This window comes from Dendropsophus ebraccatus, chromosome 10 (assembly GCF_027789765.1).
Source record: "Dendropsophus ebraccatus isolate aDenEbr1 chromosome 10, aDenEbr1.pat, whole genome shotgun sequence".
In the NCBI taxonomy this organism is placed as follows: Eukaryota; Metazoa; Chordata; class Amphibia; order Anura; family Hylidae; genus Dendropsophus; species Dendropsophus ebraccatus.
The window spans coordinates 55,564,634-55,581,872 of NC_091463.1; the positions used below are offsets into that span (position 1 = coordinate 55,564,634).

A 17,239-nucleotide genomic window follows, 5' to 3' on the forward strand; every position below is an offset into this window, starting at 1 on the left:
GGGTGAACGGCCCACCTCCAGTGCTTCAACCTGGCCTGGTAACCATGAATAGAACAGCGCCATATGCGGGAATCGGGCCGCGGTTCAAAAAAAGGACCACAGCATCGGCTTCCCCGATGCTGTTCGATTCATGTGGAATTCGATTCATGATGGTACATCCTTTTTAAAGCCATTTTCAAATGACAATAACAGTTTGTGATTTTTTTTTCTCCCCTAGACTTCCATACATTTTTTTCACATTTACATGAACAAAGCCGAATGCTTGTGGCCCCTCTCGTTGTGAAGCAGCGGCATTGATCAGTAACTAGATCATCAGTTTGTTTTGCCCGGAAACACCCCTTTGATTTAGCAAAGAAATGATTCCTTACTAGTGTTGAGTGAGCATGCCTGAGTAACCAAAGACTGAAATTGTTCGTCCGTCAATTATAGCCCCGTTAAAACAAACAAAAATAAAAAAAAATAATTTTGTCTACTTTGTTTCTTCAGGGAATGTTTAAATGAAATATACAACCATTAGAACGGAAAAATGTAATAACTTTATGCTAAAGAAATACAAATGAGGCGGGGAATACCGGCAATTGCAAATATTCTCCGCCTCAGCTGTAATGTGTCTTGCATAAAGCTATTATATTTTTATTTTCTGATTTTTGTATATTTGGTTCGAACATCCTCTGAAGGAACGAAATATATGAAAAAAATAAGAAAAGGGAAATTTAACTCAGAACGATCGTTTGTCCAGCGTTAAAATTTCCTATGTTTACCAGGCACTCTCCACTCTCGAGTAGCTGGCAAATAGGAAAACGCTTGATTTTAATGGGGTTCATTACTTGAATAAAGCATTTGAGCATTAAAAAATGCTCAACTCAAGTAAGGAAGTATTGAAATACTCACTCAACTCTACTTTTGATCGAGCAGAAAAAAATTACTATAAAGTCTTAGCCACTAGGTGCCTCACTTCCTTATAATCTACAGTCCACTGCCTGTTGTCAGGCTCAATCCATCTCTAGTAACAGACAAACCAAGATGGAATGCAGGAAGTGGGGCTTAGCTACTACTAAGCAAATAAGAGAGAGGGCCTAGGCTGTGTAACTGCAATCTCTTCTCCATGTATCAGTCTGCCATCTGCCTTCATGTAATGTAATTTGATCTTGTAATGTTCTTGTTTGTTACCCCTGTCGCCTGTATAGCGCTCTGGAATTAAGTGCGCTCTATAAATAAATAATAATAATAATCTGTGAGCTTGCCTGCTTTCTCCAAACGCTTTGTCCCTGTCAGGTAAATTAAAGCTTCCTTCTAATTTCTGTCACTTGTGTTCTTATTAATGTTTGTATACAGTGCTGCCTCCTGAATATAATATTCTCTCCCCCTCCCTTTAGCTTGTCATCATCATCAGCGGCAGCTATGGCAGCATTTTAAATGCTCAGTATAAGGTCTTCCTTGGCATGGTGCTGCTCTTTTGTTTTTATTTTTGCTCACATAACACCTAGCAAAGCCAAAGCATGGATAACCTCTTCTGACTTCAGATGCTGTCTATAGCAGTGTACTGTAAACCATCCCCCAGCACAGTGCCAGCCTGTTTAGTCCAGTTCATAACAGTGATAAGTAGCACTTGGCCGGACAAACAGAGAAAGGAAGTGCCAATGCCTACGCTCTAAAGTGCCAGTGCCATCCTTTAAGGTGGAGAGAATGAGAAATAGCTGTACACATGAAGTGGGGCCGAATAGCAGCAGTGATAGCACTAAAATGACCTTGTCAGTGTTAAAAACTTTTAAAATGACAGGTACACTTTAAGGCAAAAAAAGCTAAAAAAAAACAACGTGGGACGTCAGAAGCATTTCAAACTGATTACTCGTTCGTTTACAGATGTCATTGTAGGTGCAATTGGTAGGATGACACAGGGTGCTTGACTAATGTAATTTACTTAAACAATCCTGACTTATTCAGGTAAAATACAGTGATGTGGGTGTCCAGTCTACACAGATATGTCAAGGATTTAAGCTTGTTAATTCCTAGAAATTTCTCGAGAACTGACCTCAGCTTGTAATTGGAACAAATTACTTCAGTGACGTCTAACAGAGAACATTGTGTATGATACAGATAAACATGTCACTTACCTTCAGCTCTGTCCTTCCTCTCAGTTCCAGAATATACCCCTCATTTAAAGATCTGAGGGTTTTGACAGTACTCTGGTTGACATGGATCCGATACGCTGTAAAGGAATATAAGCATTAAGCAACTTAAAAGGTAACACTTTACATTAAAGATCTTTGGGAGACACTTAGCACAGCTGGTGGGACCTGCGCCTGTCGCAGGACTTAAGCAGAAATCTACACCTGCTCCGATGCACATTTCTGCATGGTTTACGCCAGTTTGCAGCCATAAACCATGATAAATTAAGCACGGGAGGATGCCAAAGCTCCGCGTTGATGCCCCCCCTCGCCCACCTATCAGGTGAGCAGGGGTTACTGCTGGCACACACCATGGAAAAGGTAAGAATCTGCACCTGGTCCTTAGCGTATACCAGGGGTGCAACTTTTATAAATGTTTGTTTTTCCTGTTAATATAAACCAGCAATTGTTAGCAAATTCCTTATCTCATTGTCTGATATAAAGGCAAATGGGTATACAATGCAACATATCGAGGCACTCTTCTATCCCTGAAATGCAGCTAAACAAATGTAGAAGATCCTGTTTATAGTCACATTATGATCGGTCATTGTTTCTTTACTCACGTAACCCAGTTGATTCCATGCGGGAGGCAGTGTTTACTGTGTCTCCAAAGAGGCAATACCTTGGCATTGTTAGACCTACTACACCTGCAACCACAGGCCCTACAAGAAAAAAGTGAATAAACTGAAATAAATAGTCTGAAAACACCAGTCACATTGGCTCCATACCAAAGATCTGTAGGTATTTTGTTCCTTAGCTTCTTAATAAAATATATCTTGGGGCATGCCTTGATTATTTTCAGTTGGGTTCCACAGTGACATACTCAATGTGGTAAAAAAAAAACCCTCTCTAAGGAATCTAAGATATATAGGGGTACTGAAGGGTCCTATAGATGTCTATGGGTGCAGTGCACACACTATATAGAATAAGGACCATCATTAATTACGACCATCAAAATAACGAACATGCTCATTATTTACCACCTGCTTATGTAAAATATGGCTGTTTATATTCATTTCTGCATACATTGTTTAATTTTCACTCAAAATTAGTTATATTTAGCTTTTTTTTACTGTGTGTGTGAACTTAGCCTATAGTTTACATTGAATTTGTAAATTGTACACTGTATATGTTGTATACTGTATGACTGTAGAAAATATTACCTGAATGCAGGCCTATACGTATCCTAACAGGGACATCAGGCATGTGCCTCATTTTAAAAGATCCTACAGAACTGAGGATATCCAGAGACATGTTAGCTATTTCTGCTGCATGCCTATTTCCATTTCTCTTGGGAAGGCCTGATGCAACCATGTAGGCATCTCCTATAGTTTCCACCTGTTAGAAAAAATATATACATATATATTCAAGAATCCTTATATATGATTAAAGACTATTAAAATTTGAATGTGAAATACAAGTAGTAAAGTGTTTGCTAAAATGGTATTGTTGGTAAACCCACCTTTGCTTGTAAGAAGAAAGACTGCAGATTTACATATAATCAAGGTGGAGGGGTAATTGGGATTCCTGGGGCCCAAAGCAAAAAATTGTACTGGGCCCCATGAATGGGGAGACACTGACATGGGTAAGTGGTGATTGTTTTACTGGCTCTCAGCATTTATGGTTATTGGGGGGTGGTTTAGTTAGGCTTACATTCTCCAATTGGGGAGACCCGGACTTGGACTTAAACCCTCCTGTATAGAGTGCTAAATCACTACACTGCCTATTTATATTGCTCACCATGTCAGTAATATCTGGAACTTTTTAATACATTATGTTATTTATCTTTTTAAAAGTGGATCATGTATTTTGAGATTTATTGAATTAAGGTATTTTGTATATTATTTGGTCCATTTTTTCTGTTTACAAAGCCCCATGAATGCTGTATGCCCCCCCCCCCCCCCCAAACACACACATACTTACCTGTCCCGGTGTGGTGTCCCAGCGTTCTCCCAGCTCCCCAAAGTATAAGTGGACTGAAAGAACAAATGCTGGGGTACTGTTCCAGGCACAGTGAGTATGTGTATGGGGGGGCTCCTTTAGCTGGAGGTGCAATGCTGCCTCCGGCCACAAGAGAGATTGCCAGGGCAGTAAGCTAATGGCTTCTTGCTCTGTCAGTCAGGGCACTGCAGCATTTAACTGTGAGTAGTGGCGTTGTCTGCCTTTATGGTAGCTAGGACACTGGTACAAGGAATTAAATAGATTTGTTTGTACAAATGGTGTATTGGCTATTGAAAGCCATTATAACCGCCTCAATATGCAAACAACACATATGTAAATGAAAAAGGTAGGAATATTTGTTTTTTCGAGTTATGACTCACCTTATAAACATCATGATTTCCTATCACAGCATCAAACAATGTGTAGAGGTCATTAAGAAGGTCAACCACTTCTATTGGCTCGCTCATTGCTGATATAGTGGTAAAACCCACTATATCACTGAAGTATAACGTGACCTCATCAAACCCCTCTGGCTCCACTGTGCACCCCGTTTTTAGTGCTTCTGCAACAGATCTACAAATCAAACAGATGGGTGAGTATACATCTAGTATTAGTACTCATTTAGTAAAAGTGTGCACAAAGTGAAGTAATAATGGACATCACTATACAACATAAGGTAACCAGTGTAAATTTGGTCTGATATTGCATTTTAATAATCAGAAACACTAGAAAGATGTGTAGACTGATATTCTACTTGGTATACACTTTACTTGAAAACCAATGAACATAATCTTCTTAAAGGGGACGTATGGGGGATTTTCCTTCTATATAGCTACACACAGTCAGGGCTTACAAAAAAAAGCCATGTACTCACCTACTCCCTACCCCACTGCCCCAGTTCTGACATTGCCCTGTCCCATTGCACAGAACATTATAATTTTACAGCTAATCACATCATTTTGACAGAACAATCCCTGCCAGCACAATGGCTGAGCTGTGTAAAAGCTTATTAAACAAGCACTGATCTATGAGACTGGGGCTCAGACCAACCATTAGTTAAAGGGGTTGACCACTTTATAGTAAAATAGTTCAGTATACAGTATTAGTAAACGTACTCACTGTATATACTGACAGCAGCTCCCTGTGTACCTCATAGGGCTAATATTATACTCTGCTCCTCCAGGCTGGGCTGTCCTGCTTGCTGGTGAGTCTGTCTATAAGATGGCTGACATAGAGAAGCATGTAACCATGCCCCGTCCCTAAGTGTGCCTGTATATGCTTATGGTGAACACTAAGGGACAGGGCATGGTCACATGCTCCTCCACGTCGGCAATCTTATGGACGGACTCACCACAGAGCAGGGCAGCACGGCCTGGAGAGAGTCTGATTGTAGCTCTATGAGGTACACAGGGAGCTGCTGTCAGTAAGGGCACTAAGTAAACTTACTAATACTGTACACTGAGCAATTTTACTATAAAGTGGCCAACCCCTTTAATAGTTAATCTGAATTGTGCCACATTTTTGGCACATGGAGGCATATTTTAACCCATGTCCCTTTGCCAAGGCCACACTATTTTCCTTTGGCTGTGGCAACAGTAAATTTATAAATTCAATGATATTGTAGCTGGAAGAAAATCAATAGAAAGCACTATGGTTTTGTGCAACTAGTGGCAAAATAAAAAAAACAACAACAACATGTTATGCCCTGCAGCACGTGTACATATCCTTCCATCAAGTAATGCAAACAGTGGTTGTCATCTTGGCATACAACCTAGCATCTAGTATATCTTCCTGAAAACATATACATTATGAAACACGGTACAAAAGAAATGCCCCTTATGCTGAATGTCTTTTTTTCCACATTATTGAGGAAGCTTTCCAGCAATAAAGCCATTATTCAGAAAGTCTGCATAGTGATAGACCCTGAATGGTTACTTACGGCGGTAACATTTGTGTTAAGAGCTTTTCTGTTTTCTGTTTTTCTATCTCCAGTTCCTCCGTCCTTTCCCGTATTAAGTCCTCAAGGTTGCTTGAGTATTGTTCCAACATGCGCAGCATGGAATCAATGATGTTTGTTTTCTTCCCTTTATTGATATTTTTAAACTGTATATTAAAGGGAGAAAAACAATATTTTTATATTTCACAAATTGATCTGACTAACAGAACCCCATAGATGAGCAATAGGAATGTTACACTTACCTGTGCCCCAGGAGTATTCAGGCATGTTTTAGGGGGAGGAATATGGATTTTTAACTGTTTGATGGATTGTGAGGTGAACAGAGTTATAGTAGTTGGGGGGGATTAGGGGAGATAAAGAACAATTGTGAATTGTGGCACAGTTTGCTCCAAGTACTGATGGATGTTAATAGAATAGGATTTTTCTTTGAAGGAGATTAGACAAGGTAGTAAAGAATGAGCATGCCCATTATTTGGACGGTCATACTAAATTACAGTAGTTATTCTATATGGTTTGGCCACTGCCAGACAGTTTCCCATTGACTTAAAGTGACACTGTCACCTCCTTTTTGCATTCTGACTTCTCTACACAGGTGTAAAGTGTAAATTTAGCGGTTTTCATACCTTATTTTATATCATACGTCATGGTGGTTATTCAAGTAAAAAGTCATTTTTTATCAACTGCAGATTGTGTTAAGTGGGTGGGGCCTCGCGGCATTAGCGCCACTTAGCCCCGCCCACAATGACACAGTTGGCCCCGCCCGCTCACCGGCCATTGGAACAGGCTGGCTGAAAGGTCTAGACTCCACCCCCTTTACGTCGACCAACCAATGGGCATCTTGTGGGCGGGGCTAAGTGGCGCTAATGCCGCAAGGTCACGCCCACTTAATACAATCTGCAGTTGATAAAAGGACACTTTTTACTTGAACAAACACCATGACGTACGATATAAACCTGTGTACAGATGTCAGAATGCACAAAGGGGGTGACAGTGTCCCTTTAAAGGAAATGTACCATCAATAGACCGCCACAGGGATGCCGTTGCTGCAGCCTTTTTTTTTAACCGCTGCCCGATTCCCGCACACAGCGCCAGTCAATTTCCCATCTACTATTGAGGTGTTTTGGTGCACTGGGAGCAGGACTAGCAAAATGCCTAAATAGCATAAAGATTAAACTCTGCTCCCTGTGCACAATAGGGAGATATCAGCAGGCTAGTTTAAAGAGATAAAATAAAGGGCTGTAACTTATGATAGTAAAAACTGACAATTTCTAACAGCTTTTAAGGTCATTTTTAAATTTCATTCATATTTTTGTACATGGAACCTACCCTAAAAATGTGCAAAGTAGCCCATTACCAGGTTGGAACTGTCTGAAATGCAGGTGTACATGGAAATATGAATACTGCTTGTACATTGCATTAAGCACTGCTCCTAAATGTTCAGGTATCCCAATATTATCACAAAGAATATCCAATGTATAAGCCACTGATTAAGGGTACCTTTACACGTACCGGATTCGCTGCGGATTTTACTCTACGAGTTTGCAATGAAATCTGCTGCGGGTATGTAACCCAGCCCCTTTAACCCCCCGCAGGCCGCGCCCGGATAATACATTACCTGCTCGGCGCCGCGGCTGCATGTGAGGCTCCCAGCTCCCGTCGGTGCCCATCAGCCAATCAGTTCTTAAAGGGTCCAGGTTACATACCCGCAGCGGAAAGAAAATTCCACTGCGGGTATGTATCCCCATTGAACTCCACCGTACAAGTTTTCACAGCGGATTTCACTGCAAACTCGCAGTGTGAAATCCGCTGCAAATCCGGTACATGTGAAGCTACCCTGAAAAAAATAATAATAAAGCCCAGGCTTATTTTATAACATTATCAGTATCACGTACAGGTAAAATTATTTGTGATCTTAAGGCAAATGTACCACTAGGTACAGCGCTTTGTGTTTTTTACATGAATAGAGTGACACTGGCGCTACCCTGGTCTATTCCCAAACACCAGCCCAGCATGAAGCACTAGGGCAGGCCTGCTTGACCCCAGTGTGATGAAACACCCTCCCCGGTGTCATGCAGCTCCATTAAAATCAATGGGCCGCAGAGGGAAGAACGTCACACTGGGAGCCGGGGGGCCTGCCCCACTGCTCCATGCTGGGCTGGTGCTTGGGAATAGACCAGTGCTTTGCCCGGCAACCAGCCGGTGGTTCAGAAAATGGACCATGCCAGTGACATCACCACCCCTGCGCCAGTCTGTTCATGTAAAAAACAGAAAGCCATGTACTTAGTGGTACATTCACCTTTAAAAAGTATTTATTTGTTTAATGTACATCAATTGTTGTTAATACATATATCACCTGTACAATTTTTAATAAGAAATAAACTTCTCACTTGATCAAATATATCATCGAAAGTAGGACGTCTGTCCGGCACTTCATTCCAGCACTGTTTCATGAGCACAATGCACTCCATAGGAGCATGGTCAGGAGACACCACAGGACGGCATAAAGGGGGAGGCTTTTTAATCTTTGGGATGATTTCTGAAATGCAGAAAGTATTGGTATTTTGAATATATCTATCAACTATGTCTTACACTCAAAGATCACCAAAGAAGGATAAGCACGTGGTGGGAGAAAACAGATATTTGTCCATGAGTACTATCATTTTAGAATTGTAAATGGTTTAGATGTATGCTCTTTCTGTTGTATGTAGAGATGAGCGAACTTTACACTTTACAGAAATTTAAGTTCTCAGACCTTGAATAATAAGTGATACTAAAATCTTTACTATGTAATGTAACTAAATAATAGCATACATATAGAGATTTATGGATTTGCCGACAATTCGGTTTCACACACACCTGAATGATAGGCATTTGAATCCCGTCTGAGCCCTGGGCTGTATTTGTGTTTACCAAGGAAGTCCTTGGGAAACATCCACATTCTCCAGGCAACGTGATTCAAATCCCTATTGTTCGGGTTCATCCAATTGTTCAGCGTTTGAATAGCAGTGGCTGAAGACGTTGGATGCACCACTAGGGTGTCCTGGAAAACATAGATACAGCCATAGGCTGTTTTCCAGGACTCCTTAGGGCTGCATACAACTTGCGCTCATCTATAAGAGAGGCTTAATTGTACTATAGGGAAGCAAGCTTTTATATTATGGAAACTTTCTAATGACCATTAGAGGAGGTCATCAGGGGCAGCTTTAAAAGTACAATATCAATGATAAACCAACCCCTACCAATATAAAACCTTAAAACATTAGATCAATGGTTTCTAACCAGGATGCCGCGGCACACTGGGGTACTGTGTGGGGTGTTGCGACATACCGATGGGCATGTTCACTTTAGACATCAATAGAAGTTGTGGCCACACTCACTATAATGTCAGCCTGCTCACTGTATCGGCTTTACAGTAAGTGGGCTGACAATAGTGCAGAGAATGAGGGATTGGGAGCAGTCAGCATCGCAATCTTCCATTTATTATATTAGCTGCAAGCACATCATACCCGTAGCCTATGTGAGGCTGAGACGTGATCTGTCCAGCAGCACAATTATATGACATCTTTGCACCTGCTGCAGGATCCATCCCTGCCGCTCACAGGCTGAAGGCCAGAAGAGGGAAAGACCAGATCAAATGAGTATAATTGTTTTTTTTCTTTTGCGTTTGGGTCATTATTAATATGGGGGAACAGTAGGGCAGGGTCTATTATTACTATGGGGGCACATCAGGGCAGGGGGCATTGTTAATATGGGGGCACAGCAGGGAAGGGTTTATTATTACTATGGGGGCACAGCAGGGCAGGGGGCTTTATCACTACTGGGACACAGCAGGGTAAGGGGCTTTATAACTATGGGGCACAGCAGGGCAGGGGGCATTATTACTATTGGGCACAGCAGGACAAGGGGCTTTATTACTATGGAGGCACAGCAGGGCAAGAGGCATTAATACTATATGGGGCCATTATTACTATGTAGGGGCACAGCAGAGGGCATTGTTACAATATGGATGGACACAGCATGGGACATTATTACAATGTGCTGGGCACAGGAGGGGACATAATTACTATATGGAGGGTAAAGCAGGGGGCATTATTACTATATGCAGGTACAGCCGAATGCATTATTACTATATGGAAGGGCACAGCAAGGGGGCATTTATTCCTATATGGCTGGGCACAGCAGGGGGCATTATTACTATATGAAGGGACACAGAAGGGGATCCTTCATACAGGGAGCAACCCAAATACTCACTTTCCTGCACATGACATCAAACAACAGAATTACTACTGTTTGGGAGCCTATAAGAGGGAAAGAGTGAAGAAAGTAGCTGGAAAAGTTTGGAGCCTAAGATCTTGCAGGTTCAGAAGAGAAGAATTGTTGCTGGAAGAAATTGTCGTGGTGGTCTGGGCCGGAAATTGAGTAAAAGGAACGTCTCAGGATGGAGAGCAAAAGAAACAACTCCACTTGTGAGTCACTAAATTACTTTTTTTTGTATTTTGCATTTTTAATGTGGCCATGGTGCCACAAGGTAATTTTTTTTTACAATGGGTGCACCGAGGTGGAAAAGGTTGGAAAACACTGCATCAGGTAATAAACAATAATCACCATCAACATGCTACCAGAAATGTAATTACCTTCAGGAGTTTGTTCCAAAGTACAAAATGGGGGCCCACGCACCACTACCTCTTGCATAATTATGGAAAAGCTATAAACATCTCCAGTGAAAGTGCCATGTAAAGCTGCATGTGGGTCCCTCAATAGTTCTGGTGCTGTCCAGAGTAACTCTGTAAGAGTATGATCACACACAAAATGTTAGGTTAGTTACATACCTCTCACAGAATATTTTATGAAAATAGTGATCAGGCAAAAACCTAACCCTTTCCAGAAACAACACCCCCCCCCCCCCCCTCGGTTAACATTTTTGGCTTACGTTTTCTTCCTCCTCACTTCCTCCCCAACCATAACTTTCATAGTGCTATAAGGCTTATTTTTTTGCAGGACAAGTTGTAACTCTCTTTGTGCCACTGCACAGTAAATTGCCCACTGATAGTAAAATGTAATAAGGTGAAACTCTATACTCTAGGGGCTAGGGAATCCATGCAAATAATGCAGGATGGCGGTGGAGGGGTATGGTCCTTTCCAACCAGGGACGAACCAAGCCCGGGCAGAAAACTAAATCATACCCTCGGCCCCCCATCCTCCAAAAAATAATATATATTTAAGGTTACACATACAAACATGTAACCTTTAACCTCTTCCTGCCCTAAGATGTAATAGTGAATGTGTTGTTCCTACGAGATGCCATACTATTACAATGTGTGTCATGTGGGCAAGGAAACTCTGCCTGCACCATACTGTATTATACAGTCACCATTGGCAGCATTTACTACCAGTTTTTATGGTGGCATGATCATATAAGATTAACAATAAAATATGTTAACATTAATATTTTAATATTTTTTTTTTAATCAAAAATTCACAAAGATTCAGCAATGAAGCAACATTGGGGCTCTTAACATTGTAACACCAAAGTTCCAATGGCATACTCATATTAGAGGCATTAATACTGTAACTAAAGTTATTAATTAAATTATTAATAGAGTTATTGTGCCCTTCCATCTCTATTCTAGCAGATCTGATATTTGTCATGGACAGACCCTACTGTACACCAGCCATGGCAGTTGTCAGGATAACCATCCGATACCTTGCTGGTAATGTATACTAGTCCTATTTTATTTGAAGAGTCACTTTAATGATGCTATGCTACACGCTCTCAATGTGTAGAAACGCATTGCACGCCACATTCCCATGGCAACTGTGAGACGCCAGTGAGTTCCATGCACAAGCTCTATTCTGATCAATAGGACTTGTGCACAAAGCTCATTGGATGCTGTACAGTTGCCTTGGCAACAAGCTGCCCAGCATGAGCTGTGTGTCTCCACAATGAACTGTGGAGAGCAAGTAAGACAACATATTTTGTGACTCGTCACATAAGCTGCCAGCCCACTGCCTGGATTTATTGGCAGTCAAGCATTTATGGCAGGCCAGCTACCCAATAAATGTACCTTTTTGCTCTTACATTGTAATCCCTTAAATATATCTCCTTCCCTCAGGAGGAGATCTCAGTGCACTGAGGCGCTGGCCCCACCTACAGTGCACCAAACCAAACATTATACAAACTGGAGAAAATCTCAGGAACTAGGCAGCGATAGGAGGAACGGACGGCACTTTTACAATAACGGCTTGTTTCTTTACATCACAATCTATATAGTATATGGGTCTGTTCACACAAAATAAAACCGGCTGAATTCCGCAGCGGAGCCTGCCGTCTGTTTCACTAGGATGGTTCTCACGCCTCTGCTTCAGCGTCTCTCCGCTCAAAGAATTGACAAGTCAATTCTTTGAGTGGAGAGGGTCGGAGGTGCACAAGCCCTCTCATAGACTGTTTGACACTGAGGCAGGCGTAATTCTGCCGATTTTGCTCAGTGTGAACGGGCCCTAACTTATTTTTATTATTATATTTTTAATATATTTATATATATATATATATATATATGTATATATATATATAGATATTTACCGAGTGCAGAAGGTTCTTCATGAGCAATCTTTTGGGTTTGTAAAACTTCATTGTAACCATAGTCAGTCACTTTTAAAACAAAACGTCCATCTACAACACAGTTTCGAGACTTGAGGCGACCATGAACAAATTTTCTGTGGTGCAAATATTTCATGCCCTGAGAAGAACACATGTACAGACATTTATTTCTTTACCAAAACATGACGGTTACATAATATAGGTGACAAAAAGAGAAAGGTGGATGTTAAACGAGAAGTCTGGTGGATTTAAAAATCTGTCAGCCTGCAAAAGGGGGGGGGGGGATTGATTACTAGTACTAACTAGGACCCTAGCTAATGGACTGGCCTCTAAGCCAGTCAGTGACTGGGGCAGGATGCCGCTTCAGTCATCGATTGGCTGAGTGGCCAGTCCATCAGCTGGGACAGACCTTTTCCCCTAGTCATGACTTGGGGCAAAATGCCTTCCGGCGGAGGTCCCAATGCTCACAGCTGCCACGGGGGAGAGGTAAGTTAGCACTTGTATTCAATTCCCCCCCTGCTAGCTGACGGATTTTATAATTTGCCAGACTTCTTAAGCTTCAAGTCAGGTAAAGCTCCAAGAACCCACAATACCCTACTTGATACCCGTCTAACCAGGAAAACCAAGTCTTCTTGCCTATACTGCAAAGTACCTTAATAAGCACATCTTACAAAGTATAGTGTCAAAACAGTGAAGGATGACTTCCCATCTCCATTACACCTTAATGATAGGGTGAACCAGAGGCTTGAAAGTGAGACATATCAAAGGCCTTAAAATTAATTATTTAAATACTGTAAATCTGAAGACATAAACGTGTACCTGTCACCTATCACATGTCAGAGACATAAAAAGGAAAAAATGGCCAGCAATCCAATTCACACTGTGCAGGCTTCTCGCTGCTGTGGTTAATATAAAGACAAAAACAGAAAAATGCTACTGCCAGGACTTACCATATATATTACCTCCATCGTACACACAATAAAAACCTGTTCTACAGATTTTTCTTTTATTTGGCTCTTAACAAACTATTTGGTCAAATAAAATGTGCCATCTCACCACGTTAAGATGACCTTAGAAAACAGAGGGTTCCTAACACTAGCCTCTCTTGGGCTGTAAACCAACAAAACTGGGCATAAAGGATCCAACTTAACTCTATTTAAAACATCCACAGGAGATGGGTGAAGTGCAAGCCAAAAGGAGGTAGCCACACCTCCACATATAACACACAAAAAAAAAAAAAATGGCCAGCACTCCAAAACCACTGTTCACACTGTGCAGGTTGCATGCTGCTGTGGCTAAAATACAGACAAAAAAATAACAATTACACAGCAACCTGCATTTGCAAGGACTTACCATATATACCTATATAAAAAGCTGTTCAAAGATATTTTTAAAATTAGGTTCTTAGTGAGACATGTCAAAAGTAGGGATGGTCCGAACCCTCCGAGGTTCGGGTTTGTATGAACCCGAACGCTCGGCATCAGAGTCTCGCTGTCTGCCCGCTCTGTGGAGTGGGTGGATACAGCGGGAGGACCGCCTGGAAAACTGGGATACAGCCTATGGCTATGGCTGTACCCCAGTTTTCCAGGCGGTCCTCCTGCTGGATCCGCCCGCTGCACGGAGCGGGCAGACAGCGGGAATCATTACCGAGGGTTCGGGTTCCTACGAACCCGAACCGAACTCGGTTCGGACCATCCCTAGTCAAAAGTTTTTATCGGTCAGAGTGTTAAGACCTTCACCGATCAATAGAATGAGCGGTCCACTCCCTGCTCTGTGTCAGTGAAAAAGATGTGTCCCATAGACTTACATTATGAAGCTATCTTCTCCCAGTTCATTTTGAACACTCAGACCCGGACCGATCAAAACTTTTGACATGTCTCTCTGACATACTAAAAGTTTTTTATGTTTACAGTGCCTCTTTAAATGTAATATATCTTTTGACCCTCTTTATGGCGGTGCTTTGCTTACCTTAATCAGATCCAGCAGAAGAGAAGATTTAAACATCCAGTCAAGTTTAACATCCTCATTTCGGAGGAGATCCTCTAAACTGCCCCTGGAACAAAACTCTGTGACAATAGCAAAAACTCCACAGTCGTGGAAGAAACCTAGGAATGGGTTGACATTTTCATGACGCATATCCTTCATCTGTCCATAAGGATAAACCAAATAGTAAGATAAGCATGCGATATGGTGATATACATCGAAAAAATGCTACAATAAAGATTTATCATACCATTTCAAAAACATCACTTGTGCCAGGCTTGATGTCGCCAAAATCTCCAGAAGGAAATTTTTTCATCCATACCCAATCTCCCTTAAAGGATATAAAACATATAATAATGTTGCATAAAATATTTTAGGAGTTAATTGATTTTCATCAATTTTGAAAAAATGTTTTGTTTTTTTTTGCAAAACTACAATTCCTGGACAATGTCAATGCATAATGTGAACTGTAGTTTTGCAACAGCTGGAGGGACGCAGGTTCCCCATCCCTGCTGTATTCTGCACACCAAATGACCATTCCCATAGGTAAAGATCTAGTTTTCTAAACACATGCAGGCTAGGACTAACCTGTGGCTAAAACATGTGCCAGTCTAGGTGTAATTTTCCAAACAAAAATGATGGCCTTTTGTTTAATATAACACCTTCCCTTACGTCCTCAGCAGCAGCACAAATGGGGAAGATCCTATCTTCCTGCAATGGTAGGACAGATGGTACTAATAAAAGATTGATTAGGAGCCCTATAAGAAGGCCATACAGACCCCTCCTCCTTGTGTTTTTTTCTGTCCTCCTGTGGGACAGGTGGTAGGAGGGGGAAGCAGGCTCAGGCCTATGTTTGTGTCTGACTTTCCTTTCCAAAGATTCTTCCTTTCCACATGGTCGTGTGGAGAGGGGAAATTTATAGAAATGTTGTTTTTCCTGCTCTGCTGTATCAGAGAGGAGATTATTTACTTTTTAGTAGAGCTATCACTCAGCTTCTCTGCTGTATGGAGCCGCTGTGTGAGGGAAGCCATGAAGCTGCTGCAGTAAGTATCATGGTGCTGCCAGATCTGTGTCCTCACCTGGGTGGCTGCTAATGTTTCTTGATACTTCAGCAAGGTAAGATATGCTGCTTTTTCTTTTGAGCTGGAAGCCTGGCATGTGTGTCAGGAGGATTATTGGATATATATATATGTTGTATGAGGCTTTTACGCCTCAAATGTTTCGTTTCAATGTCTTTCACTTTTTTTAACATTGGTTGTGCAAGTCCTGTTAGACTGCTTCACTATATGAGTGACCTATGTTACTATAGTGTGTATACATGAACACAGCTTTAAAAGCTGCTAGTTGGGTATTTAGTACACCTGCTGTCTCATTATTTTCTCCAGTACTGCTACAATGAAGCTATGAAACTGTGTATGTGTGTGAACACAGCCCTAGAGCTGCTAATTGTGTACACCTAATAATCCTATATAAGGCCAAAATAGTGCGGTCTATGCGCACCCAAAACTATCCAACATAAAAACCAAAAAAAGAATTACAGATGCAAGACCAATATATATATATATATATATATATATATATATATATATATATATATATATATATATATATATATATATATATGTGTGTACTTATTTTTATTCGAATATCAAAGAATAATTATTTCAGTTAAAAAATACATAATACATAACAAAGGGGCTGGAGCAAATACAAATCCCCATAAAAGCGGTGGATTAACTAAGTTCTTATACATAAGATACTATATCACAGAATAGATGACAGTAAAATAGAGAACCTATATATACACACATATACTGGGCACTGGGTTGGTACTGCATACAATATATAAATAAATACAACTCAAAGTGAGTACATAGAGAAAAACACCATCCAAATATAATAAATATTAAATATTACCCATACATGTCCTTAGTATACGAGTCCACCTCACCATACACCCGACGCGCGTTTCGCGTGTTGCTTTATCGAGGGTGATAAAGCAACACGCGAAACGCGCGTCGGGTGTATGGTGAGGTGGACTCGTATACTAAGGACATGTATGGGTAATATTTAATATTTATTATATTTGGATGGTGTTTTTCTCTATGTACTCACTTTGAGTTGTATTTATTTATATATTGTATGCAGTACCAACCCAGTGCCCAGTATATGTGTGTATATATAGGTTCTCTATTTTACTGTCATCTATTCTGTGATATAGTATCTTATGTATAAGAACTTAGTTAATCCACCGCTTTTATGGGGATTTGTATTTGCTCCAGCCCCTTTGTTATGTATTATGTATTTTTTAACTGAAATAATTATTCTTTGATATTCGAATAAAAATAAGTACTATATATTGGTCTTGCATCTGTAATTCTTTTTTTGGTTTTTTAATTGTGTACACCTGTTGCCTCATTACTTTCTATAGTACTGCCATCAGATGATGTAGTGAAGCTATAAAACTGTGTGTGCACACAACCCTAGAGCTGTTAGTTGTGCAGTGTGCACACCTACTGCCTGGTTACTTTCTATAGCACTGCTACCAGATGATGCAGTGAAGCTATAAAACTGTGTGCACACAACCCTAGA

General features: G+C 40.9%; 1 protein-coding gene across 1 annotated transcript in view; it reads right to left on the reverse strand.

Moving 5' to 3' along the window:
• The window catches only part of GUCY2F (guanylate cyclase 2F, retinal), a 66,010-nt gene that overhangs the window by 11,583 nt on the left and 37,188 nt on the right, over positions 1-17,239 (reverse strand). The window contains exons 7-16 of the mRNA XM_069985912.1: positions 14,898-14,978; positions 14,633-14,809; positions 12,647-12,803; positions 10,701-10,850; positions 8,454-8,602; positions 6,049-6,212; positions 4,490-4,682; positions 3,332-3,506; positions 2,732-2,830; positions 2,115-2,209 (exon numbers count right to left, since the gene is read on the reverse strand). Coding sequence (XP_069842013.1) covers positions 2,115-2,209; positions 2,732-2,830; positions 3,332-3,506; positions 4,490-4,682; positions 6,049-6,212; positions 8,454-8,602; positions 10,701-10,850; positions 12,647-12,803; positions 14,633-14,809; positions 14,898-14,978 — 1,440 coding nt within the window. The remainder of the gene's footprint in view (positions 1-2,114; positions 2,210-2,731; positions 2,831-3,331; positions 3,507-4,489; positions 4,683-6,048; positions 6,213-8,453; positions 8,603-10,700; positions 10,851-12,646; positions 12,804-14,632; positions 14,810-14,897; positions 14,979-17,239) is intronic.